The 27,973-nt window shown below is 40.3% G+C and overlaps 2 protein-coding genes across 2 annotated transcripts; one reads left to right on the top strand and one right to left on the bottom strand.

The window, feature by feature from the left end:
* Nucleotides 1-1,074: 1,074 nt before the first annotated feature.
* Nucleotides 1,075-15,342, top strand: LOC108713867. The gene is made up of 5 exons (XM_018257542.2): nt 1,075-1,927; nt 9,520-9,872; nt 12,039-12,141; nt 13,174-13,345; nt 14,507-15,342. Exons 1-5 carry the CDS (start codon nt 1,838-1,840, stop codon nt 14,632-14,634), a joined length of 846 nt encoding a protein of 281 aa, XP_018113031.1. The 5' UTR covers nt 1,075-1,837; the 3' UTR covers nt 14,635-15,342.
* Nucleotides 15,343-16,872: 1,530 nt separating this feature from the next.
* gatd1.L (glutamine amidotransferase like class 1 domain containing 1 L homeolog) lies at nt 16,873-27,362 on the bottom strand. Its single transcript, NM_001096427.1, has 8 exons — nt 27,270-27,362; nt 25,066-25,142; nt 24,107-24,212; nt 22,502-22,609; nt 20,429-20,523; nt 19,725-19,818; nt 19,403-19,514; nt 16,873-17,419 (listed from the first exon to the last, which is right to left on the bottom strand). Exons 1-8 carry the CDS (start codon nt 27,358-27,360, stop codon nt 17,413-17,415), a joined length of 690 nt encoding a protein of 229 aa, NP_001089896.1. The 5' UTR covers nt 27,361-27,362; the 3' UTR covers nt 16,873-17,412.
* Between the last annotated feature and the right edge of the window lie 611 nt (nt 27,363-27,973).

Genomic DNA, 27,973 nt, shown 5'->3' with positions numbered 1-27,973 from the left:
CCTTGGGGAGTTTTATTCTGCTCTGGACATTATCAGTAATGAGCTTGTATATAAGCAACATGTTTATTGGGGTTTCCTTCAGGTCACTGGCTTTCCTTCCTCATGCCAAAAACACAGACAGGTTATTTGGCAACTGAAGTGAATGATTAACAATCTCTGTCAAAGGGGGAAATTTACTAAAGGGTGAAGTGGTAACTCTGGCGAAAATTCACCAACATGACGTCATTTCGGGACTTCAACGATTTACTAACAGGTGCTGGCGTAATTACGCTAGCGAAGGAAATAGACTCTAGCGCAACTTCGCACTCTAACGCCAGGCGTATTTTCTCTCTGGCGAAAGAGTGTTACTACGCAAATTTACTACGTTTTTGTTTTTACTGAACTTTACCTCTATCGCCAGACTTGCCTTCGCCACCTCAGACCAGGCGATGTGCGAATAGAGTAGATAGGACTTGGTCCAAAAAAAGTTGATATTTTTTCTAAGTCCCAAAAAAAAAAGATCGTACATTTTTTTGGGTACCCTCCTTCCTCCCGAATGTTTGATAACATATAAACTATATACTGGGCACATGTGTAGGGCATTATAACAACTCTAGTTTATTTTATTAAGGTTCCCTGGCCTTGTGTAGTGTAATGTATTTGCTGCAACATATACGTCCATTGTAATTTAAATTCCCGCTATATGCAAATTATCTAACGCTAGCGCAACTTCACTATGCCTGCCGTAGTAACGTTAGCACAACTTCACAAGCGTTCGGCGCTAGCGATGAAACTTTTCAACCTAGAGAATTAGCGTTGTCTGTGCGAAGTTGCGCCTGGCGAAGTGTGCCGAAGGCAGCAAAGCCAACTTCTTCTTCCCAATGCTGCAGGACACCATGCAACAGGCAGTTTGGGGTTAAATAGGTTGGAAAAACAGGAAAACTGATGAATACATAGTAACTGATGATTTGGCAAGCACCATGTCCAGCCTAATCTGATCAATGGCATGCAAATGTGCACAAGCGGCAAAGGTAATTGTTAGGGTAATTCCAGCTCAAAATTGTAAAGAGGGAAAGCTGAAGGAGGGCTGCTTAATTCCAGTACATTTGAAGAGCTCAAGCCAGCGACTTCTGTTTGGAGCAACAATGTCTGGAAATGCGCATGTGAAAAATCTAGATAATAGAATATCTAGATAAAAAATAGTCTAGATAAAAGAATGGGAGATATTTTGACCAATTAAGGTTCAGTAAAGCAAAATCTACAAAGCAGCATGGTAAGTAATCTTAGTAAGATCATTCAGATGGAGATAAAAATAGAGAAATTAAACTGCTGTCTTGGAGGGAACTGATAATAACCCCTCCTCCTGCCTCTATGTCAGAACAGGCTGTGCTCTCATCCCATGACATAAAAGGTTAAACTTCAGCTCCCTGCTTCTTTGTCTGGAACCCATCTCCTGCTCTGATTGTCTGACATCTGGCTGCTGAATCCCCACTCCCCAGTGACTTCTTCCTCTGAATGAAAAGCAGGTTTATTGACTGGAACAGTTTCCTTCACTCAGGTTACAGGATTATTACCTTTTCTGGATGATATCTGGATTCAGTGGAATGACTGTGATCTGAAATGTAATGGTTTAACCCTGGGATCCCATATTGGGTATGCTCATCTCCTCCCTTTAGCCTGCACATTGGCCACTACTAGAAATAGTTCATACAGAGCAACACCAAAGGGATCCACATATCTCTAGCCATAAACCAAGTATGCAGAAGTTTCAGCAAAGCCAAAAATGAACATTTCAGTGTGGTGACCCTTTCCCAGGTCTTCTCTAACAACTCTTCAATGGACCTCTGTCTGTTATAGCATGGGGTCACCGCTTCTACCCACAAAGCTGCTGTTATACTTTGCCATTCTGAGTCTTGCTGGATCTTCAAGTCATGGAAGTGACCTGCAGGTAAGCCACTCTGTTATATCAGGGGAGGGGAGTTATCTAGTGAGTTAGTTCTCAAGAACACAGTAGGACTATGTATACTGCTTCATAAATAAGAGCAAAAAATGTATATGGAATATAAAACATTTGAACTCACAAGTTCTACGTGCTTCTGATATTGTTTTCTGCTGTTATGTTGCTTCCATTTCAAGATAAAATAGGATCTACCTGTTTATACAGTGGTAAGAACCCTTTAATCTAAAAAAAATGCACTGGAAATTTGATTTATTTATTGTTTTTAATGTTTTTAATTGAGTTTGTATTTATTTAAGTAACATTGTGTAATAAAACACGTAAAGTAGTCATAAGGGATAAAAGGTGAAGGGGAAATACTTGCTAGTAGGGATAATGCATAGTATGTAGAATACTGATCAATACAAAGTTGACATTTGATTTATTAAGCTGTATTTATACAGCACTCGTATTCTACAAAGAGAATGTATATTCCAGACATACCTCACATACAGATATATTGCAGTTACGCAGGGTAAGGCACTACAAGTAATATGTACTGTACACATACAGCCATGAGGACACTGCCTATAAGAGATGCAAGGGCTTACAGTCTAAGGCAGGGTTCCCCAAACTTTTTTTACCCATGAGCCACATTCAAATGTACAAAATAATACTGTGATTGGCGATTGGTAGCCCCTATGTGGACTGGCATGTTACAGGAGGCTCTGTTTGACAGTACACCTGGTTTTTATGCAACCAAAACTTGCCTTTATGCCAGGAATTAAAAAATAAGCATCTGCTTTGAGGCAACTGGGAGCAACATCCAATGGGTTGGTAAGCAACATGTTCTAAGGGTTCCCTTCCTGGGAGAAATTACAAAGTACCCTGCCTGAAGGAGTTTAAATCTAAGGTAACCTGCCCAAAGAGAATCCAATTGAACCTGGTTGAAAAGACTTAGAATCTAAAATACCCTGCCCAAATGGAATTACAGTCTAGTGGACCCACTGAAGGGATTTACACTTTATAGTATAGTACCTGAACCAAAATGCATTATGTTCTACATTACCTTGCCCAAATGGATTTACAATTTAAGGTGCCCTGCCCAAAAAGAATTATGATCTAGATTACCCTGCCCAAAAAGAATTGTTATCTAGATTACGCTGCCCAAAATGATTTACAATCTAAGGGACCCTGGCTAAAAGCATTTACAATTTAAGGTACCCTGCTCAAAAGGATTTACAATCTAAAGTGCCCAGCTCAAAAGGCATTATGATCCAGGCTACTCCACCCAAAATGATTTACAATCTGAGTTGCCCTGCCCAAAAGGATTTACAATCCAAAGCACCTAGCCAAAAAGGAATTACAATCTAAAGTGCCCTACCCAAAAGGAGTTATAGTTTAAGGTACTTTGCCCAAAAGAATGTAAAGTGCCCTCACCAAAAGGGATCATGATTTAAGTTACCCTGCCCAAAAGGATGTACAGTCTAAGATACCCGGCCCCAAAAGCATTATGGTTTAGATCAACTTCTGTGGTACCGAGGGTCTGGTCTACACGGTGGAGGGCCGATAATGGAAGCCAGTGTTAGCCACTCCCTGTTTTAGACCACACCCACTTTAAACCACACCCATGTTACCACAAGACCATGTCCACATTAATAACACACCAAAACACCTGCAGGGGTATCACCATTATGTGTTAAAAGTTAAGTCATATTAAGACATACCCTTAAATCCATATACCTCACCCTCCCCTGTGGATAACACAGTAACCCCCAGAATATGATTAAACACCTTAGGGGCCCCTAACAATAATTTCCAAATGCTAACAAACCCCCAGAACTTATACCAGGCTTTTGTTTCACATGCAGAGCAGGGTACACAAATGCAGAGTATGGCACACACAAGCAGAGCACTCCCAAGGAGAATAGGGCATGCATAGTATGGCACACCCAGGGAGTATAGGATGAGCAAAGTATGGCACGCATAACGTGCATAGGGCAGACAGAGTATGGCACACCAGGGAGCACGGGGCAGGCAGAGTATGGCACACACATGTAGCATGGGGAAAACAGAGTATGGCCCATACAGGGAGCATAGAGCAGGCAAAGCATGGTACACACAGGGAGCATAGGGAAGGCAGAGTATGGCGCAAACACAGGGAGCATAGGGAAGACAGAACAGAGCAGGAGACACTATAAAATGTACTACATACAGTGACACCGTGCTGGTTCCCCTATTAGTATTTTGAATAAGGTGTGAACAGATGAACAATATGGGCAGTTTCAGTCTGGGCCTCAGGTGTGACCAGTACAAGGCTATAGGACGTGAACAATAGAGGTGTCACAGGTGTGAACAATACAGGGGATTACATGTGTGAACAGTACAGGGGATTACAGTCTGAATCTGAGGTTTAAGCAATGCAGGGGTTAGTTAATCTCAGTACTGATCCCTTTTAAATTTTACACATGGTAAACAGACACAGCAGGCAGACTTTCTTGTGGAGGGCCAAACAAGGGAGGGAGGCGCCAGTTGGACAGCCCTGGTCTAGATTACCCTGTTCAATGCTTACAATCTCTCTCTGAGTCCATAATGCCTACATTACAGTGTTGTTTGTATGACAATAGAAAAGTGGGTTTTACCTTATAGTCAATAACAATGACTCATGGTAATATAATTAATTTTCACGTATTGTAACAGAGCCACCATTATGCTGTTGTGATGATCTGGATTGCTTCGATTTTCTCTGAGTATATTCCACATCAGTAAAACTTTGGCCATCCCTGGTGTCATATTATTAACTTGCATCTGTTCATTGGCTTCCATCCTATATAGGAACGTGGTGAAATAAAAGAGACAATAGACTCAACAGTCAGGTGGTAGAGTCCGGACACATACATAATTGTATTCAACATGAAGAAAGCATATAATCTTCTCCAAGGTTTGAGTGGTGGTCCGATGAGGGGGAACCACCTAGGACTCCACACATAAGTGTCTTGTAGGACAACTGTTGTAGATAGGTAGAAAGAGAGAGGGGAAGCAGGAATAGTAGGGAAAGATGGCAATAGGATGGCACAGCGTTAGTTAGTGTTACCCAACCTGAGACCCTACAACTGCCAACAACAGCAGACAGGAACCGCCATGGGCCGCACCACCACTAAATAAAATACCATTTTCTTCAGTTGCTGTTGCTAGCTTTCCTAGAAACTATTGGGCCCTAAGCAGGAGCCGAGAAATCTTCTTGCATAATACTGCTTGGGGGCCCAGTATGTTCTGGTTATACATTCTACCCAACCTATTTCTGCATGCATTTGACAAGCGTATAAAACCAGAAAATCACCACTTTCATGGTGGCAGGTGCAGTGTAATTCAAGCCCACAAATAGCTACCAATTAGTGTGAAATAAAGCTGAAACCCTAATGGCTCATCGCCTCAGTTAATTGCCCCTAAGTGATGTTTGTTATGGAGAAGAAAAGCAGTTTGGTCAGCTAATATCAAACAGTGATGGGGTTAATCTCAAGAGAATAGACACAACGCCTACATACAAACTGATGCCTCCTCTTAATATTATTCCTTATATATTTCTAAATCAATATTGCCCCAATATGTTACACAAATAATTCATATCAGACCCCTGGCCCAGTGGAACTTACAATATAACGCCCCACCAAAAGAATGTGCACTGCCTACCCGTGAACATCTTATGCTGTCCTAGTCTGCGCCCACCACACCCATACTCCTGGCTGACCACTTGCAGTGAATCGCTAGGGGCAAAAGGTAGCCATACAGCAGACCCCAAGACTGTCCAGGCCCCTCTCTCTTCCAGGGTCTGGTTTGGATATAAAGACTTGGCTTGGCTGAACTTAGTGTTTAGTGTGCATTGTTCTGCACCCATAGAGACTTTCAATTTGGATACAATTTGGATGCAATTTAGCCCTGTAATACAACAGCCAAAAACATTCTGCATGTACACACAGCTTTTTGCTCCAAGACTTGTACCCCATGATTGGTCAAGTATTATTAGGCCTCATTAAACAGACACATGCATGCATCACATATGCATAATATCCTTGTGACCTGTCTTTCTGGCTTACTTTGCGTATTACTCTGTATTGAGGCACAAATGAAAACTTTGTGGGGTTATGTAATAAAAAGCAGGAAGTTTGCCCAGGGGCAGGAAGCATTTACTGGTCAACTGTTTAAAGGAGAACTAAACCCCTTTGCTACCCCCTACCCTACATAGCCCCCCTCTCTGCTCCCTCCAGCCTAGGTGTTACCTTCTATAATTGCCCCTAATTCTTTACTTAACTCTCCTTGCAGATACAGCGCAGCGGAGCTCACAGGTGCCATCTTCTGGCTCTTCATTCTTCTTCGGGTCTTCTTTCTTCCCTTGTGCAATTTCCATCACTTACAGCACCTGCGCACAAACTGGAAAACTGCTTGAACTGCGCATGCACCGATATGCCGTTCAGTTCCCAAAGAAGACCGAAAAGGTGAAGATGGCGCCCGTGAGCTCTGCTGCGCTGACTCTGCAAGGACAGTTAAGTAAAGAATTAGGGGCAATTACAGGAGGTAACACCTAGGCTGGGGGGGAGCAGAGAGGGAGGCTGTAGGGTAAAGGAGAACTTTAAAAGCAAACATCTTATTGGTTGCTATGGGTTACTGCTCCTGGGCAAACTTACAGCCTTATATTACATACAGTATGGGGGGTTTATATATATATATTAAGGATAATCACACAAATGCCCATTAAAATACAACATTGTCATGAGTGGCAACCAAAAAACTATTGGGTGAAAAATGGTAAGGTTGGAATTTTAGACTGAAGGCACAGAAGAGACATTGGTGAAACAGAAGAGAGATCAGATACCTGGACTAAGAGAGGAGCAGGACAAGAACCAGACAAAAAGCAAGAGGTAAGACAGGACTGGCATCAGGATAAGGAACAATGTATGTCTGTATAACGTTATTTGTAAAGCGTTGTTAAGGAGCCACAGTGCTGTACAGTGCATAAAAGTACAATATATACGTATATATAAAAGTATACAGAGGGAAGACAAATCACATCTTCACACCATCCACCTCCACTGCCAACTCTCGTCTCAAACCCTTCTATCTAGCTGCTCCTTACCTCGGGAATTCCATCCATGAATTCCTCCATAAGGAATCCTCTCTCAATCTCTTCAAGAAAAAACGAAGAATCTACCTTTTGGAGCACTAGAACATTAGTCTAACCCTGGTACCTACTGGACAATGCCTTCACCTCATGCACTTTTTCATCTCCAAATATTTAGTATTTTTTTCATTAAAGGTTAGTTTTCAGTTTATTAGCCAACAATTGATTCCGTTCATCTGTTCAAATGTGAATCAGACGAAAACGCTTTCATTTGGAACAAATAGATTGCCGGGAACATAAAGTGAGACAAGAAGAAATCTAGTGAGGAGCAGAGGATTGATGGGCTATGAATGTTAGAAGAAGGGTTGGGGTTGAGAAGTTTCCCTTTTAGGACAGAGCAGAAGGATCCTGGTAGCAGAGTTTAACATTGATTGGAGGGGAGAGAGATGGGAGTCAGGAAGTTAGTACAGACACAGGAACAGGACACAAAAGAGCTGGGCCAGGGACATCCAAGGCAATGCTACTTGGCCTGGTGCCCCAGTCACCCACCACCCTGTGTGTTCTTGGCCTCACCCTTCAAATCAATCCTTAATAGGTTGCACCCAAGCCCAAATAGAGACACAAGCCGCACAGGACAGACCCAGGAGCATACAATCGGTAGCACAGAAATTAGCTAGAGAACCACTGGGCACCATACCCTGAATTCAATCCCAGTGCATGTTACACAGTATACTTATTATAGATTCCTAATGAAACACAAGAATCTGATCTATGAAATAAATACAGGTCCCATCTGCCTTGCAGCCACAATCTCCACTAATAATGGCCCGGGAATACTAATTTGCAATTCTGAGCGAGTCAAAAAGTCATATGATAATCCCTCATCTAATTTGGTTTCCATAAATAGCAGCTCATATTATCATGCGCGGCCTAAAGAGCTTGCATTTATCAACTGAAAATCTAATCTTGTAAATCAGATTTTTTGCATGCAAGTTAATAAGTATGGTTTTGTGCAGTAATGGTCTCTGGAATATTGATCCGTGGTGTTTCCTCCATATACTATCTTTATAATATTCTGTGTATAGCCAATCAATTACAGTCAAATATGCAAATATATAGCGATGGCTTTAAGCACCAGAGTTGCCCCCTTTTTTTGGGGGGGGACGATTGTTGCACAAGGTAGTTAAGACATAGATTGTATAGTTATTCTTAGATATTTCAGTACATACTGTATGTCTAACCTGCAACCCTCCCACTACTGTTCAATTACAACCCCCAGAATCAATTGCATACAAGGGAATTTTGATGTGGTCATCTGAACACTTTTTCCATTTACATTATTGTTTTTTCAGCATTTCCCAAAGCTTCCATGCTCACTGACTGATAGAACTGATCAGGGAGGCACCACGAGACGCCAGGGGGATGCTAGATTTCCGCATTTGTGACATTAGCAGTGTAAAACTGATAATATTCTGAAAACAAAAAAAAATTAAAATGTTTACTGTACAGTGCTCAGAAGAGCTTGTGTAGGGTACATGTTCCCTTTAATTGCTACATGGAGACTTAAAGGGACCAGGCAAATCATTGAGATAACTAGAATGCAGTAACAATGGACTTCCTGATCATACACATGTAACCTGGTGCAGATGGGGGATGCTACAAAGTGGGTCAGGCAAGTGCTGGAAATGAACAGCCATTTTCCAACTGTCAGGCAGAACTAGTCAGGGCTTATAGAAATCCAAGTATATGTAAAATGACCTAAACACTGACCTACATAACAGCACCTTTCAGAATAAAGCAGCAATTTGCAACTGGGGGATCCCAAACTGTTTCCAAATCACAGTTGTTAAGGGTGTCAAGGGAATGCAGGGAGAGAAGCGGGTGGTGGTGCTGGGTATAAATCAGAAAGCGTATGGAATATGTCTAACTGACTTTTCCTTCCATGAGCAAATCTCTGTACCTTAGGACAAGTGTCACTTGGTCAGGCTATTAGTCAGGATATCAGTGTGACTGTTCTATTAGGAGATTATGGAAAAGAACAGGCGAAAGAGATGGGCAGTAGGTGCTAGGCTTGGTCTGGCAATCTGTGGGTTCTGGCAAATGCCAGAGGGGGGGGGTCTGATGCCATAGACAGTCACTATTAAGAGGGTTGGTTGAGGGCTATTTGGCCCTCTGTGTACTTGGAATGCCAAGGCCTATTTTGAATTCCAGTCCAGACCTGGTAGGACCAGTGCTTCAGCATCTTGGGGGTGGGCAAAACTAAGACCAGGTAAAGGACATTTGCAGTTAGTCTTCATTTTTCATTGTTATTTGGCTTCTACGGAATCCCAGTCCTGACCCTAGCAACCGGGCAATGTCATAAATAAGCATGAATAAGATAGCTTCAAGAATGGAAAGATAAGCAAAAACATTATTGTTGTGATACCAGCTCACGATTGGTTTGATTTTTTTTACATAGCTAATTAGCTTCTCTTTGTTCCTCTCTAAGGAACTTTACTCCAGAGCTGCGAACACCAACACAACCAGTGACTGCAATATCCAAAACCAGACTGTAAATCCTGTGTACCATTATCTCCAGCAACCCAGCTTTGTTTGGACAACATACAAGAGGGACAAGCAGTTTGGCACTTTCAGATTCGGCATTGGCATCAGTAAAAATGGCAGACAGGTGGGCAAGACTGTAAGGGACACAATGGTTCCTGCTGTACAAGTCAGAGGTAACGAGCAGGTAAATGTGACAGTGGCCGTAGAGACCAACAAGACTGAGACCTCCCTGATAATCATCTCATGTCAGCTTGTGAATCAGCAGAGTGGGACCAGAACCTTCTTCATCCATGATGGGTAAGAGCTGTATGGAATTTCACTTTTAAAGGGCAGAGTATCTGATGTTGGATAGTGCACTCAGTGTTTCAGCTCCAAGGAGAGTGATTATGTTGGTCAGCTTGGTCAGGAGGTTGTACTTTGCTATTGCAAACCCTAAAAGGAAATCATCCTCCATATTTATAGCGCCAGCAAGTTATGCAGCTCTTTACATTACATTACATCAAAAATTGTTCTTCTATGAACGTTTGCAGCTTGCATTATTGATTAGTTGATTTAGTAAAATATAGCATGCTCTATTCCTAGCAACTTTGCAGTTGGGTTTCTTTCTTTTTTTTTTTTACATTATTTACCTTTCTCTTCCATCTCTTTCCAGTTTGCAAATGCGGGTCACTGACCACAGCAACCAATAACCATTGCTCTGTGAGGTAGAACAATAAGTTATTGTTATTCTTATATTTCTATGAAGGTCCTCTTCTATTCACATTCCAGTCTCTTATTCAAACCACTGCCTGGTTTCTAGGGTAATTTGAACCCTAGCTACCAGATAGCTTCTAAAACACCAAACTGCAGAGCTGCTAATCAAAAAAACTAAATAGCTGAAAACCATCATACTTAGGGGCAAATTCACTAAGATCCGAAGTTGTGCCGGCAATAGCTTCGGCACACTCTGCCGCACTTCGCCAGGCGTAGTTTCGCCAGCGCTATGCAAATTCACTAAAATGTGAAGTTGCACTCAGGGAGGCGAACGGTAGCGAAGTTGTGCTAGCGTTAATTTGGCAAGCAAAGCGAAGTTACGCTAGCGATGCCTAATTTGCATAAGGTGCCAAGTTAAAGTACAATGGACGTATATGTAGCAGCAAATACATTACACTACACAAGCCTGGGAAAGCTTCATAAAATAAAATAGAGTTGTTATTTTGCCCTATACATGTGCCCACTGTATAGTTTAGGTGCCATATGTTAGGAAATGTAGGGGGAAAAGAGGGTGCCCCCAAAAAAATTTACAATCTTTTTCAGCCTATCACCCTTAAAAAAGGAAAAGACGCCAGTGTTTTTTGGGAAAATTTCAACTTTTTTTTGAAGCAATCCCTATCTACTCTATTGCACTTCGCCTGGTCTGAGGTGGCGAAGGCAAGTCTGGCGCAAGAAGTAACGTTCAGTAAAATGCAGAAGTTAGTGAATTAGCGTAGTTACGTCCATTCACCATAGCGCAACTTCACCTGGCGTAAGGGTGCGAAGTAGCACTAGAGTAGGTCCACTTCGCTAGCGAATTTACGCCAGCGCCCGTTAGTAAATCGGCAAAGTAACGAAATGAAGTCACGCTGGCGAATTTGCGCTAGCCACTTCGCGCTTTAGTGAATTTGCCCCTAAAAGTTCATTTAAAAGTGAACCTTTTATTGTTTTATCATTTTCAAGTTATTAGCAGTTTTTAAACTCATATAATATAAAATATTGTGATGTTGCTCTGCTTAGAATATTAAGTTAGTGAGCAGAAAAGAGTCATCTGGTGTCAGTTCTAAGCAGAGCAACATAAAAAAGATCCTTTTCTCAGCAAATTCATTTTTCGGATGACTGTAGGCAGTCGACTGCAATGACTAGCAGGTTCCTGCTAATATCTTGAAAACTAGGAAAATATTATATATATTATAATTTTATGTAAATCACAAGTGTTTAGAACCCATTGAGCAATCTGTAATAAGGGTTTACATGTTTCTTTAAGGCAAAGATAAATGCATTAGCAACTTCAAAGTTCAATTAAGAAGGACTACCACCCTCTCATATTCACAATATCACAGTTAAATATTTAATATCTATTACTTTTAAATCTCTGTGATATTGACCACATAATTACAAACATTGATACAGGAAGGAAAGATGCCCTGAATGGATTACTATGTCAAACCAAGTAGAAATTAAAAATGACTCATGAATACTGAATTAATCTTCTGCTTTAAAGGGAAACTATACCCCTGAAAATTGCAATGCGATTTGTGTGAGGCTTACAGTGAATCCTTCTTTTGTAGAGTCTTGCTAGATATTCTCTTTGCCATCAAAAAAACATGAACTCTGGTATGTTGAAGTACATATAGGATTACATTTCTGGTCACATTTGAATTTGCTTAATGTATGTCCTCATCATAAGAGAAGCAGATGACCGTACCTGTGCCCTGCATTTTACTGTAGATGCCTTGATGAAAATATTGCAGAAGAAATAAGGAGAGAAGACAGTGAAGTCAAATTCGGCTTACGCCTCTACGGTCTCCACTTATCAAGTGGCACCTCATCAGTAGGTATTGCCTCTCCCCATGCTAATCTTGCTTCATGCTGTTCATGGCAACTCACCAGCAGATTATTTATAAGTTAGTAGCACTGGGAACCAGAAGCTTGTTTAGAGCATGCACTGGATGCACATATGAAGCTCTTATATGGGCTCTAGTTAAGGACAAACTCTTTCTAAACGAACATAAAAAATATGTTTTACTTACACAACTTACTCTGCACCCAGATATATTATAATGGGACTACTGTTCTGACCAGCTTTATTCTTCAATGTCCAGTAATATTTTGCGTGCCTACTTAAATTGCTCTGCAGCCCATTACAATGCTCAGTGGCCAACTCCTGCCTTCAAAGTGGCTTCCAAGTCTGCTCCTTTCAGAGTCCTTATTCCCTGCCTGTCTCACTTGGACCACATCTCTGTCCTTTTGCAACTCCACATTGCACTCTCATTTCTCCATCTTATCAGAAGGTCCTCTGTTTTTAGGGTTTCTCCTGATGGGCCAAGGTTCCTTCTAATGTCTATGAAGTGGTCCAAGTCCATATTCACTCTACTTTCAGAGTGCTTCTCACATGGACCACATCTCTGCAGACGATTCGTCCTTGTGAATACTTTTCCAGTCTTGGGATTGGTTCTAACTTCACACTGCACAGTCCTCCATCTTATCAGATGGTCCTCTGTTTTTAGGGGTACTCCTGATAGGCAAAGGTTCCCTTTAATATCTTTTTGGTGGTCCACATTCACACTCACTCTCCCATTGTGACCTAAAGCAAATGAGCATCTTGGTGCTTTCTATACACCAGCTTGCATGACATTTGCTAGTTATATCTTATCAGTCTGGACTGGTTCACAGTGAGAGATACTTCATTCCATACCCGACTTACATACAACTCTTACTTCCATACAGATGCTATTACAAAATAGTGGATTGGGTGCATCCCTAATTATTATTACTACTTACATCATACTAAAGAGTAATTACCTCACCATAAACACTCTTCAGCCCCCCTACTTGACAGTGTTTTTTTTTAATCTTTTCCCAGGTACTAATAACCTGTGAAGTAAAGCTATGCCAGAGCATCAACCAATCACAACCTTGTCCCTCTAGCTGTCCATTGACGCAGCTGGTAGAGGAAACAATCATCTCAGTGCGGGAGACAGGAATTTACCACGTGACTACAAAACTCATCTATGCAGCGAAGGAATTCAGGCGAGGTTAGTATTGTCCATCTGTCACTATGAAGAGGATTGACCCTCCCTTACATGTTATGAGCTTACAGTTGTAGTAATACAAAATAAATCCTATTGTTCAAACCTGTAATAGAATAAAAGATAATGGTCCTTTGGCACGTATCAATATGCAGTTCCAATGGCTATCATGAAAGAGAAGCAAAATATCAAAATATTTGATTCTTTGGAAATGTACTTCCATAGAACCAAGAAGGCAATTTGGCTGATTTATAAGTATGACTTGCTATACGTACATTTTATCCCACTTGTTGCAGAATATTCCTTATATATAGCACATTGGAGGGGGGGTTACAAGATGATGACAGGTGCCTTTATTGGAAGTAAAAAAAGAAAAGGGGGCAACCTACCTAGGGCACTTCCCTATAGAAGCTTTGTACAAGTATAGGATCTATTATGCAGAATGCTTGGGACCTCGGGTTTTTCAAGATAAGAGATATTTCTGTAATTTAAACATTAAATAAACATTGCTTCTGGTATGGGTTCACGCAGCTTAGTTCCTATCAGGTACAAAATACTGTTTTATTATTACAGAGAAAAAGTCAATCATTTTTAAAAATTAGAACTATTTGCTTAAAATCGACTCTATGGGAGAATGGCTTTCCAGTAATTCAGCGTTATCTGGATAACAGGTTTCCAAATAAGGGATCCCATACCCTCTTAAATGTATTACATTTCTGGTGACTATTTTTGTAAAGCTGATTTCCCCATTTTCAACCTGATTTTTTTAAAATGTATTGTATTACAAATGTATTTTATTGTAGGTAGGGATGCACCGAACCCACTATTTTAGATTTGGCGGACCCGCAAATCGTTTGTGAAAGATTCGGCCGTATAACGAACCGAATCCAAATCCGAATTTGCATATGCAAATTAGGGGTGGGAAGGGGAAAACATTTTTTACTTCCTTGTTTTATGACAAAAAGTCATGAAATTTCATTACTGCCCCGAATTTGCATATGTAAATTAGGATTCTGTTCAGCCGGGCGGAAGGATTTGGCTGAATCCGAATCCTGCTGAAAAAGGCCGAATCCTGAACCGAATCCTGGATTCAGTGCATCCCTAATTGTAGGAAACCAAACTCATCCTTTTACTAAATGGCTTTTTTTTTTGTGTTTGATCTGGCAGCTTCTACCAATTACACAGCAGTAGTTGTCGGACTCGTCCTGGGGGGTACCGTTCTGGCAGTGGTGGTGCTGTTGGTGAGAAAATCATTTTCCGGAGTTCGCCATCAGAATGCCACAGTGGATCTCTAACTCCTATTCGAACATATTACTTATCCCAGAGACAGGGCTCCTAACATTACTTAAACTTTTTTGAGGAAGGTTTTATTATGCTATTATTATGTTAACATAATAATTTTTTTATTGCCCTTAATACTACGCGTCATTAACTAGAGGACTGAAAAAGCTCATTGAATAAACAATATTGCGTATGTTGAATATATTGCAGATGAGCTGTTCTCAACAACAAATGAACTGCAGGTTATTTCCTGCTGGGAAATGATTTGAAAATAGGCTAGTATGTGGCCTGTTGAGCATGCCATGGAAATGATTACCCTGTCCTACACGTGTAAATATGGAATGGCCAACAATACCTTTTCCTCTTGTAGAAGATCTGGTTACAGAAATGTTAAACATTGCATTTAGCTTTCTGCATAGGTTAACAACTACAAGCTCAGTTCCAGGAACAAAATGGTTGTGCCACTGCACCTGCCCGGAAAATAATATGATGGGAATAGTGCAAATGACTGATTTAGGGAAGTAAAATGGGTAATAAAGCAAAGACTCCATACTACACCTTGATCTGAGCTTAAACACGAGGGATGCCAATGGCGTGCCACGTATTCCTGAATGACATGGGTCTTTCTTGCAGAGCAATGTGCTACTAACTACCAGTTCGCCAGGTCTAAGGTGGCGAAGGAAACTTTAGCGAAAGAGGTAACATACTGTAAAATTAGTAGTTTAGTGAATTTGTAGAATAACGACAGTTCGTCCAAGCGAAAATGTGCCTGGCGATAGGGCACGAAACTGCGATATCTACGGTCTTGTTCGCTAGGGAATAGTCCTCTATGCTGGTTAGTAAATTGGCGATGTTCCTGCAGATGAGATTTCTGGTGAATTTTTGCTAGCAACGGCCACTTCACCCTTTAGTAAATCTGCCAACAAACAATGACTAGCAATCAGGCAATGCCATGTTTTTTTCCATGGTCAAAGATTGTTAATTCAATGGGATTTAAGTAAGGTGCAAAATGTGATTTTGTTGTGATCTTGGAAACGCAAACTCGTGAGTGACATTTCAACATTTCTGATTCTCCTGAATGTCATGGGTCTTTCACGCAGAACAATGTGCTCCTAACAACTGCTTCCTGCAGACACTCTGTTTCCTTTTCAAGCAGACAACATTCAGGCAATGTCCAAGTACTATGTTGGCACGCTTGAGTGCCACTTTTTTTCCCCGTCAACGTCAAGACACCACAACTCACTAGAGATCCCCAAGTGCAATCAATAGGAATTATGTGAAAAGGGCAAACATTTATCTTATTCAAATCAATGCATGGTTTGCTAGGGTTACCCTAGCAATCAAATTGCTGAAATTGCAAACTGGAGAGCTGCTGAATAACTAATAATAAAAAATTTAAAAAAATTGCAAATTGTCTCAAAATGTCACTCTCTACATCATACTACAAGTTAATTTAAATTTTAAATGTTGTTTTCTTTTTAATACTGATATGTGATTGCCAGGTAAAATCCTTGGAGGAAGGCTGGGAAAGTAGAATCCAAAAAGTAGGTAACGTCTTTACAGATTCCAGCACTGTATAAATTTCAATTTTCCTACCAGCAACAGCCACAAGCATTCTATAGCCCAGCAACCTGCACAAGCCAAAAAAAAAGGTGCTTCATTTTTGATCACTCTGGCATCAGTTCTTCGTTTCTGACCATTTGCTGGATATTTACTAATCTGTAAACTGATGCAATGTACGGTTGATCGAGAAGCAGGTCTGCCGTGGTTTAAGCTTGAGGAGGTGGTATAGGCCTTTGTAAAAATGAGTTCAATGAATAAGGTTTGTGCTGAACAACTTGTTCAGTTTCCATTCAGCACTTCCTAGATGTCACTGCTCTCCACACATTCCCCCGTTGTCTAAATAACAGTGTCCACAAAATGGCACCTGCCTGCTTGCTGTAATTATGAATTCCCAGATTGAAGGAAACAAGATTCAAATAATTTATATAGTGTAATTTATTTTGCTTGACTAATGTGATAAAAAAAGATTTTAAATATTTTTTGGGTGATGGGTCCCCTTTAAGAGCACAATCACAACTCAGTCCACTGTGAATCACTTTGTATAAACAAACTCCTCCATTCCCCCAGCTACAGCCTGTAAGACTTTCAGATAAGAAGCAGCTCACTATACAGAGGGATTATCTGTGGACACTCAGTGTTTAAGGCTACTCAAACGGTTCTATAAACCTCAAAAATCCAACACTGAAATATTTTTTCAGGCACACGTAAGCTTTATTTTGAAGATGGAGTCTCATAAATCTCGATTGACGTATTCAGTTGTTCAAGAACTATCAAATTCATAGCTACCAACAGTTGGTCCAGACTCCATTCAGAAATGTATGTGTTCAGGAATATCAATAGCCCCCAGTTGTTGTGAACTAAACTTCAGCTGAGGATGCTGGGAGTTATAGTACCAAACAGCTACTACACATAGTTTGATATATCTGATGCAGTGCACGTATGTACATTCAGTCTCATCTTCTAACTTAAGCAGAAAAGATGGTGCATATAAGGAACATAACCTTGTTCCCTGCTCAGAACTGCTGTTTAGACAAGATGAGATGGCAGATAATGCTTACACCAGTGAGACAAAGTGCTGGGCAGCCATTAAAAGGGAGCAGATGGGATACTGAAATGGACATTAGAAATGAATGTTCTTGTTTTTTCTCTCTAATTACACATTACTTCTTGGCTTGTAATTGGTCCTCTGTGAATGGTATGAGTGCTGCTCTGCTTGCTCTCTCCCACCTTTATTTCCTGCATAAAAGAACATAGTATTTGTGATATCACTCCTAAAACACTGTGACACTTACAAACACTTCTTGTGTTTCTGCCCCTATCCACCCCTTCCATTATTTGTCAATAAACCCTTAGGGTGTATCCGTTTTCCCCATTTGAAACAATGGCACATGGGGTTGTTTGCTGCAATTATTACTCTCCAGGAGAAGCAGCAACAGTACAGGGAATCATTGCAGATCATACTGCGTAGTCTGCAGCTTACAAATTTTAAGCCTTGGACTATTGCCAGAAATTGTGTTGATTCCAATGTTAAGCATGTCATGGTCATTCCCAGCGCTGGTTATTCAGGGAAAGGTTTAGTGCCTAAAAGCCATATGACTGCTTAATTTACTATATTAAAAATATACTCTCTCTTTATACGTGTGAATTGCCATTCTGCATACCATGACTGCCACCTCACCTCCTTCTTAACTTACTGTCAGAACACTGATTATCTGAGTATCCCTGCTTACCTGCTCTAATCCTATTAGTCACTAAGGCCAAGGGCAGACTGAGAGGCACATTTATCAAGGGTCGAATTTCGAATTCATGTGGAGTTTTTTTAAACTTCCCTAAACTTCCATGAATTTGACTATGTATTAATAAAATCCAATTTTTAAAACTCAAACAAATTTAAATGGCCCTGAAACTCGAATTGATTTGAATGATAAAAACTCGATTTGACTCGGTTCTTTCCTTATGGTCAGTCATTTTCAAATCTGGACTATTGCCAGGTATTCTTTTTCTGTCAATAAGAAGCAACCCATGGCACTTATTAAGGGAACGGTGGTGGTGACAAAAGTATGACTGCATAACTTAATGGATTTAAAAATATACTTTCTCTATATATAATTGCATTTTTATATGCTGCTGGCACCAATTCTTTCCAGTTATAAACCTGTTGTTCCCTTTCTTTAAGTACCCTTACTATCCAAGTTTCCCTGCTTACCTGCTATAATTCTATTCTTCCCCTACTCCCATTACACTGATTATCCTTGCTTACCTGCTATAATACTATTCTTCCTTTCCTGCCAGTACCCTAATTATCCTAGTAACCTTACTTACCTGCTATATTGTTCTTCCCTTACTCCCAGTACTGAGCATCTCTGTTACCTGCTACAATCCTATTCTTCCACTACTCCCAGTACACTGATTATCCGACTATCCCTGCTTACCTGCTATAATTCTATTCTTCTTTTCCTTCCAGTACCCTGATTATCCTAGGAACCTTACTTACCTGCTCTAATATTGTTCTTCCCTTACTCCCAGTATTGAGTATCCCTGTTACCTGCTACAATTCTATTCTTCCCCTACTCCCAGTACACTGATTATCCGATTATCCCTTCTTACCTGCTATTATTTGATTCTTCCTTTCCTGCCAGTACCCTGATTATCCTAGGAAACATACTTACCTGCTCTAATATTGTTCTTCCCTTACTCCCAGTATTGAGTATCCCTGTTACCTGCTACAATTCTATTCTTCCCCTACTCCCAGTACACTGATTATCCGATTATCCCTGCTTACCTGCTATTATTTGATTCTTCCTTTCCTGCCAGTACCCTGATTATCCTAGGAAACATACTTACCTGCTCTAATATTGTTCTTCCCTTACTCCCAGTACCGAGTATCCCTGTTACCTGCTACAATTCTATTCTTCCCCTACTCCCAGTACACTGATTATCTGATTATCCCTGTTTACCTGCTTTAATATCATTCTTCTCCCTGCCAGTACCCTGAATATCTGAATATCCCTGCCAATACCCCTGGCTGTATATATGCTCTAATGTTATTCTTTCCATGCTGCCAACATGGAAATATAAGAAAACACCTGCTTACCTGCTCTGATATTGTTCTTACTGTCGGTACGCTGATTATCTGAGTATCCTTGTTTACCTGCTATAATACTATTCTTCCCTTACTCCTCCTAAATTTAGCATAGCCACAATGAGTCTTGCACAAACCTTCCATTGCAGAGTAGGATCAGATTCTGGACTGCAGGCATTGTGGAGTTATCGTTCTGTCCAGTGATAAGATGTCTGTCCAGTACAACATGGATGGCATCAGGTTCACTGGCTAAAGGCATGGTTTCAAAAAAAAAAAAAAAAAAAAAATTATGGATTCACACTAATAAGATGAATTAAAAGGAAGACTGATTCAACATGATCCAAGTTTACATCACAAATAAAGACTGATTTCTCTGCATGAAGACAACATGTATCTTTTATCTATACCCTCCTGGCAGATGCAGGTGCTCTATGGCTATGCCCATTCTTATACACTTACCACTGAACGTTGCCCCAGAATCCTTTGCATAGTCTTCTAAAATTAATGGCAAACTAGCATATTCTGGCCGACGCACTAGTTCATACACAGATGGCTGTAGGCAAAAGGTAAGAGTGAATAGCCAGACTCCCTGGAGAACATGTTCACAGCATTTGATTAATGTTTGATTACATAATTCCCAATCAACTCTAACAAAGCTGTCAGGTATAACTTTAGGCATACATTAGAGAATTATAGCACATCGTTTTTGGCACCAAGAAATGCTCAGCAATTTATGGGTAAATATCTGGGGTATTATATAAACAATAGATTCCCATTCCAAGACAGAAATCAAGTACCAGATTTCACCACGAGGATATTGGAGATTAGGACAGAACAAATTATACATTCACCTTTGACCACATTACAATTGCCCTCTTATGTGAGAATCAGAAAGCACCAATAAAGTGATATTAAGTTAGAGTGACACCTATACTATCTCACAATACTAAAAAGAAAAGGTTGAGATACAAAAATCTTGCTGGCTTTCTATTGTGACTGATGATTTAACCCTACAGCAACACATGTTTATTTTCCTGGGGTCCCTGTTATATGTGACTATAGGTTGATTTCAGAATCCATTCATTTGATAAATGAGAGACATTTTCATTGGGTCATTTGAATTTGTCAATCATAGGCAATCACGCATAGTGCCACTGACTCACCCCAGTGAGACTGTAGTTCTGAAATACCCAAGACTTATCTTGATTAGTTGCACAGCATAATGCCGTCACTCCATGTCCAATGGCACAGATGGGCTCTGCAGAGAAAGAAAATGCTGGTAGTAAGGCCTAGGCTTCTTAAAGTAAACAACAAAACAAAAACTGTGGTACCGTGTTAGCCAGTAGCAAAAATAACAAATAAAAAAAACAAACAAATACAAAAAGTATTGTAGAAGTGATACCTATATTGGCTAACAATAAAAATACATTGCAAGCTTTCGGAGAACCAAGGCCCCTTCGTCAGGCAAAATACAAATGAAAGCTAGAACGGCACAGCATATATTCTGTTAGATCACTGAAAGGCATCCATGGGCAATAAATTAGGAAGTTACAGATAGATAGAGATCAAATGTAGAGATAATACAATGAATTAGGGTGGGTTGTAAATAGTCCAGGAGTCTGGATTCAGTCAGGTCACATAGTGTGACATGAAACCTAAAGTAAACTGGAAAGTTATACATTTTGTAGCACAATCAAAGTCACTGGCAACAAATGCCAGTGAAAATGGGATTTGCTTCCTTAGCCAGTGGAATAATATTGGATGTCAATCAGGTTATAAATGCAGCCCCAGGACATTCACAGCAGTATCCCTTTAACACCCACAGTATTTGTGAGACGATAAAAAGCCTTAATAAACACATAGCATTCTGGAAACGAAAACAGAAAATACAAGAATAAGGAAGTCTATCATTTAAAATGTGAGGCATTATGGGTAAGTTCACATACATGTTTACCGTCGGCCACTATTCAGTCTTTATTGTTTATGTCTACGTTAGTGATGTGCGGGCCGGCCCGAACTTGCACCCCCCTTTCTGGGTCGCGGACGGGTCCGAGTTGAGCTCTTCTACCTGCTCTCCCTGCCCACCACCTTACACCACCACCTGGCTTCCGACTCCAACTTTTATAGACGCCCCCCCCCCTTTTGTGACATCATCGATGGGGCAGCGAGGGTCTATAAAAGCAACACGGAAGTAGTGCTTGGGAGGGTTCAGATGGAGGAAGGGCGGATATCGGGCGGGTGCAGGTCGGGAAAAACCCAACCCACACATCACTAGTCTACGTCTGACATCAAGAAGCCATTGGGGATTTGATAAGCCAGCTCATGGGTGAATATCATCAACAAGGTCTACCTGAATAGTTAAAAGCTGAAGGTTATATTAAATGGGCTGAGCTATAGTATATATATAGAAAACTAGATATACAGGTATGGGATCCATTATTCGGAAACCCGTTATCCAAAAAAGATCCAAATGACAGAAAGGCTGTCTCACATAGACTCCATTTTATACAAATAATCCAGATTTTTAAAATGTTTTACCTTTTTCTCTATAATAATGAAACACTACCTTGTACTTAATTCTTGTGGAGTTGGACAATATTTGACTACACTAAAATATAGTTTATACCTAGGGGCAGATTTCATAGGGTCGAATATCGAGGGTTAATTAACCCTCGACATTCGACTGCCGAATATAAATCCTTCGACTTCAAATATCGGAGTCGAAGGATTTACCGCAATTCCTACGATCGAAGGAAAAATCGTTTAAACGATTCGAAGGATTTTAATCCATCGATCAGAAAATTGTTAGGAAGCCTATGGGGGACCTTCCCCATAGCCTAACATTGGCCTCAGTAGGTTTTAGCTGGCGAACTAGGGGGTCGAAGTATTTTTTAAAGAGACAGTACTTCGACTATCGAATGGTCGAATGATTTTTAGTTCAAATCGTTAGATTCGAAGGTCGAAGTAGCTTATTGGATGGTCGAAGTAGCCATATTCGACCATTCGAAATTCGAAGTATTTTTTCTTCTATTCCTTCACTCGAGCTAAGTAAATGGGCCCCCTAGAGTATGATTTGCAATACATCCAAAGACCCTTATTAGATTGATAAAGTACATTGGTCTGAGGAGTATGATGGGAAATATAAGGTTTATTGCATTGTAACTTGTTTGCAGAACAGAGTAGGCAGGCACTAGATCTTTAATGGGCTAAATTACAATGTAGCTCGTTCCCCTTACTCTTTTCTGCTGTGAAATGCTGCAGGATCCTCGCTAGGTAGCCGCTGTTTGCTAAATCAGTCAGAGCTCCAGGACAATGTGGGATAAGCAATGCATGATACCGGGACCCTAAGGGAGAGGAGACAGAAGCAAATTACTCAGCATACACATTACATAATGAACTTGAAATTCCTTACTCATTTATATTATTCTTAAAAGGGGCAACAGAAAGTATTTAAAAGGGTTTTCCTAAACAAAACAAACCTCACAAATCACAAAATATTATAAAACAGAGTGTGGATATTGCAAGTTGTAGTTTTGTTTCTGTGTGGGGTGCTGCATGGGTTGCCTTCTACATTCCCAAAATATACACTTTATAGAAATGCAGTGTGCAGCCTATTTCTTTCCACTAGAATAGGAAGTCACCGCTGTCAACAAGAGTAATATGATGCGCCACAGCCATTAGAACTGCGGCAATAAAAAGGCCCTGTATTTACCAAACATTATGGGGATTATTTATCAAAGGTCGAGTTTGTAAGGTTTTGTATATCTCGAAACAAACTCCCAAATCAAATGTTTTCTGATTTAAGAAAAAACTTGAATGGAAAAAAACTCAAATCAGTAAATTTGTGGATGAAAAACCCCAAAACACAAATGAATCGAGTTTTCTGCAAAAAAAACTCTTGAATCGTTCAAATTCATCGAGCTTTCAAGTGAAACCCGCAGAAAAAACCCCCCCGAGCAACTTTAAAGGGGACCCGCCATCCAAAAAAATTATTCAAAATACTATTTTAACACATTAGTCAAGCAAAATTAACTTTAATTACACTGTATACATTATTTGAATCTTGTTTCCTTCAGTCTGGGAATTCATAATTATAACAAGTAGGCAGGAGCCATTTTGTGGACACTGTTATTAAGGCAAGTCTTGCATCATCTCAGAATCTGGTTTCTGCACCAGAATGGGGGACCTGATGTCCATCCCCATGCACTGGTTACACAATTAAATGGTTATGAGAACGGGGGAATGTAGGGAGAGCAGTGACATCTAGGAAATGCTGAATGGAAAGTGAAGTGAGATTTTTAAATGAGTTTACAACAGCTATGAATGCTTTAATAAAAAATAAAATTTGGATTTCATGTTTAATTTGAAAAGGACATTTATTATACAGATTTTTGTGTCTGGATGACAGGTCCACTTTAAGGCTGCAAACATCTTCAAATGGTTGGAAATGGAAGGGACCTATGCCACGGACTTCTACATGACCTCAACAGATTGTAGCCGGAGTATTTTCAGATTCATGCTATTTCCAGCTTCGTGGTATAATAATCTTGAAAAATGTGAGGTTTTTTTTTTTTTTTATTTAAACCCAAACAATTTGCGTTTTGACTGAAAAACACCCTTGAAAACTCAAATTTTTTGGGTAAAAACCTACTCAACCTTAATAAATAACCCTTAAGAGTTTCCACTGAAGTTTTGCTAAGAATGGAACAGGCATAAGTTTTGTAATTGTCTTAGCAACTTTAGGCCCAAAATAATAATGTCAACAAGCAACAATTCACAACCAGTCCATGTGATTCCCTCTGAAATTTGGCTATTCCCTTACGCCATTGATTGTGCCTCACCATCTATTGATTCTAATCTGGCAGGATTGGAGTACGGCTTGAGTTGAAAATCCTGGAACCACCTTGAGTCTGTTTCACTGATGCCCACAAAATCCAGAGCCTTTCCCTAAAGAATTAAAAGGAAAGAAACATGTAAGTATGTAAAACATACTAAGTGCTCAGTGATGCCGTAAGGATTGACCCCAGCTAATTGCAACTTTATTCTGTCAGCAGAGAATCGCAACTCGTGCTGCCAATATTGAAATGAATGGCTACTTCTAGTTAATGACAGGCAGAAGAAGCGTTTTCCAACACATTTGGCTAATGCTAATGTCACACAAGTTTTTCACTGGCAGAATAAAGTCTAATTTCCCCAATGCAGAGTGCTATTAACATTAATGGCAACTCCCTGTAACAGTGTTTGACTTTGGTAGAAATGTGGCACCAATGCTCTCGTTTGATGGGATTTTTAATCCTTTTTTTTTGCCACAGATCTGCCAGATATCTAAAGAGCAGGTTTGAAAATCCTGTTGGAAGAGGAACACAGCAAAGTGGAACATTGGAATTTTCAAGCATGCCTGATAAATACCTGTACAATTTCTGCCCAGATATCTGAAAGGTCCCTTACACAAGCAGATAAGCTGCCAACTCGGGGAAAAACATTAACCCCCTTATGTAATAAAAAGGTATGTTTGCCCTGTACAGTAACCCACAGCACAAAACAAGAGGTTTGTTTTTAAACAGGATACCAGTAAATACCACCTGCTGCTTGTTTGCTATAGGGGACTAGACCTGTTGCAAAGTTTGCACATAAAAGTGATATTTTCTTTTTAAGTACACCTACCCAAGAACAAAATAATATTACTTTTTAAATTAACTAATTGGGATCACTTCTCTGTGCATCTGGGTGGAAACCACCCAAAGTGGACAAGGCTAGAACTAACCCTTAGCCAATCAAAACTTAGAACCTTTTCACTTACCCCTGGAGTCGCCACCTGTAGGTTGAAAGCTGAACTAGCGAGAGTGAAGGAGTGAAGGAAAGACTGAGCTGAGACACCTAGATGAAAAGCATGATGGGAGACAAGAAAAAACAAAGAAGATGTGTTACATTTAGAGACATTTGTCACTCATCAAGATCATAAGTGAATGGCTAAAACAGGTAACTTGTCCCATGAAACTTCATGCAGTACACACATGGTCTGTCACATGGCAGTACGCCTATCACCTTAGGATTTCTAACTGTACAGTCTTCCTTAAAACTGATGGAACCCTGAGAAATCTCTCCACTCAAACCCTAGTGTAAAAACCCTAATAATCCCTCCCTTCTCTTCCACTTCCTGCTCCCTGAATTCCCAAGCTGTGCAGGGGAGCCGGTGACACTCAGCTCACTGCACTGTAGGACAGGAACCAATCAGCAGGTAGCAGGACCTGATAGGGAACTGACGCCTGTCTGTGCTTTTGTGACTGCAGGGCTGTGATTGGCTGCCCCCCTCCTACTGTGCTTCTGGAAGGGACCATTAGGACACACCCACTCCTCATTTGAAACATGGGGGACCAGAGAACATCTATAGGGGTTATTTTAAAGATAATATTAATTTTTATCACCATGTAAAAGCAACATAACTGCCTACAAAATTAGTGTTTTTTTCATTCATCCTATATGTCTCCTTTAACGATTTGCCAACTAGCAAGTTTAATGTAAGACTACAATATCCAGCATGCAATGGGACTGACTTTTGAAGAATTCGGGAGTTACCAGATTTTGGGATCTGTACCCCAGTCTCCAGTCTTGCATTTTCTGGTGACGTTACTCAATTTCAGACAATTTTGGGGCAAAAATCAGCTGGCCACCAAAATGTATAGAGATTATCCTGCTTTACCAAGGTTTATTGAAATTGTATATGTATTTGGGCCTCATGGGGCCCCTATACCTCCTGCCCTCTGATGATGGGTGAATCTGTCCCATTTTGCTTCATGGAAAAATGTAAAAAAGGCATATTTTCATATATATTCATTTATTTTTTAGACTTTTTTCATATTTTTGGGCTACTTTTAGGATTGCCATCTTTTCTGGAAAAAAATACCGCCTTCCTATATTAAATGGTTTTCCCCCTATAAATAACATTGAGCAACATCTTTACAGGCCAGGCTGGTAAAATACCGGCCAGGTGGCAACCCTAGCTGCTTTTGAAGTGAATCTTGGCTAGTTTTGAGCTGGTTTTGTAGCTGACTTTCGCTGGTTTTGAAAATGAGACCTGGCGACTCTGATTGGTACCAGAAGAAGCCAGCTCTTATTATTTGATCTCAGCAGTCTGTATAATTTGGAGATAGAGTGGCTGCAAATGCTACTTGTGCCCCATTTCTAAGAATAATAGCATACCTCCCAACATTTTGGAAATAAAAAGAGGGACAAAAAAGTTGCCGCACGTAGCGCTGTGAATTTTTTTTGACCCCTTAATTACCATGTTCATTTTACAAAATTTGGCAGGTTATAAAAGTTTAAACATATTTCTGTGTTTTTTTCAAGTTATTACAGTTTTGCTAATGAAGGTGAATTGTCTTTTAAGGTGTGAGTCTAACTTTTCCCAAGGGACCTGTTATCTTATATTGTTACAATTACTTATTTGCTGATCTAGATACATTTGAATTGTTACAGATGTATCTTATCTGCTGCTCTGGCTGTTGTGGACTCTCTGCCAAAAGCCAATTAAGTTAGAAACTTCATTTCTTTTGCTGGCTGTTCAGTGCAGAGAGAAAGGGATTTTCCAGTACAAAAGAGGGACTGCGGGTTGAGCTGTCGAAAGAGGGACTGTAACTCTAAAAACAGGACAGTTGGGAGGTATGTAATAGCCAATAACTAAGAAAATCCTTTGAATTCGCCAATCCTGTTGATCCACAACAGGATGAGAAATGGAAGTGAAACATCGGCTTTACTACAGCTACTGAGAGCCCAAAACAAGCAATAATGAATTGGTTGCTATGGGTTACTGCCCAAGCTGCAGACATGCCCATCGCTTATAGAAACAAAGAGTTGAACCAAAGGAATTATAATAGCGGTCACATGAAAATCCCGGATGTATGAGTCACGTGATACTCCCGCCTACATTATAATCCGACGCATATTAACTGGTCTGTGACGTTCTGTGTTCTGTCAGGCGTCCTGTAACCCTTCCTACCGACTTACCTTCCGCTACCGCGCTGCCCACCATAAGGCAGCTGGGCTTGGTGAGCCGCTCAGTGCCGCCGCCACTCACGGGAGCTCCCTGCTTCTTCATTGGGAAAGGAGTCTTCACAGCAGTTTCAGTGCGCATGCGCTTTCAATAAAGCTGCACTTTCAATTATTTGGCATGTGATGGCTGCTTTTAACTTTAGCTTTAGGGAATTTGTTTTAGAGCTCACTGGGACTTTAAGAGACTGGAGCAGGTGTAGGAGTGATGTCATACATGAAATGATAGAAAGGCTTTACTGGCCATATTTGTCAGGGCTGGCAGGCTGATTTTTAAAGGGGTTGTTCACGTTTGAGCAAACTTTTAGTATGAGGTTGAGAGCGCTATTCTGAGACAATTTGCAATTTGTCTTTATTAATTGTGGTTTTTGTAGCTTTTTGTTCAGCAGCTCTCCAGTTTGCAATTTCAGCAGTCTGGTTGCTAGGGTCCATATTACCCTAGCAACCAGGCATGGATTTGAATAAGAGACTGGAATATGAATAGGAAAGGCCTGAATAGAGAGTGGCAATAACAATAAATTTGTAGCGACCCCCATTGGAAAGCTTGAAAGGGTCAGAAGAAGGCAAATAATTCAAAAACGATAAAAAGGCCAACTGAAGGCCGTTTGAAAAGTTGCTTAGAATGAGGCATTCTATGACATAATAAAGGTTAACTTAAAGGT

The sequence above is a fragment of the Xenopus laevis genome, chromosome 4L (assembly GCF_017654675.1).
Source record: "Xenopus laevis strain J_2021 chromosome 4L, Xenopus_laevis_v10.1, whole genome shotgun sequence".
NCBI lineage: Eukaryota > Metazoa > Chordata > Amphibia > Anura > Pipidae > Xenopus > Xenopus laevis.
The sequence above is the reverse complement of the archived record's forward strand: the minus strand, read 5'-3'. Positions and strand labels throughout refer to the sequence as shown.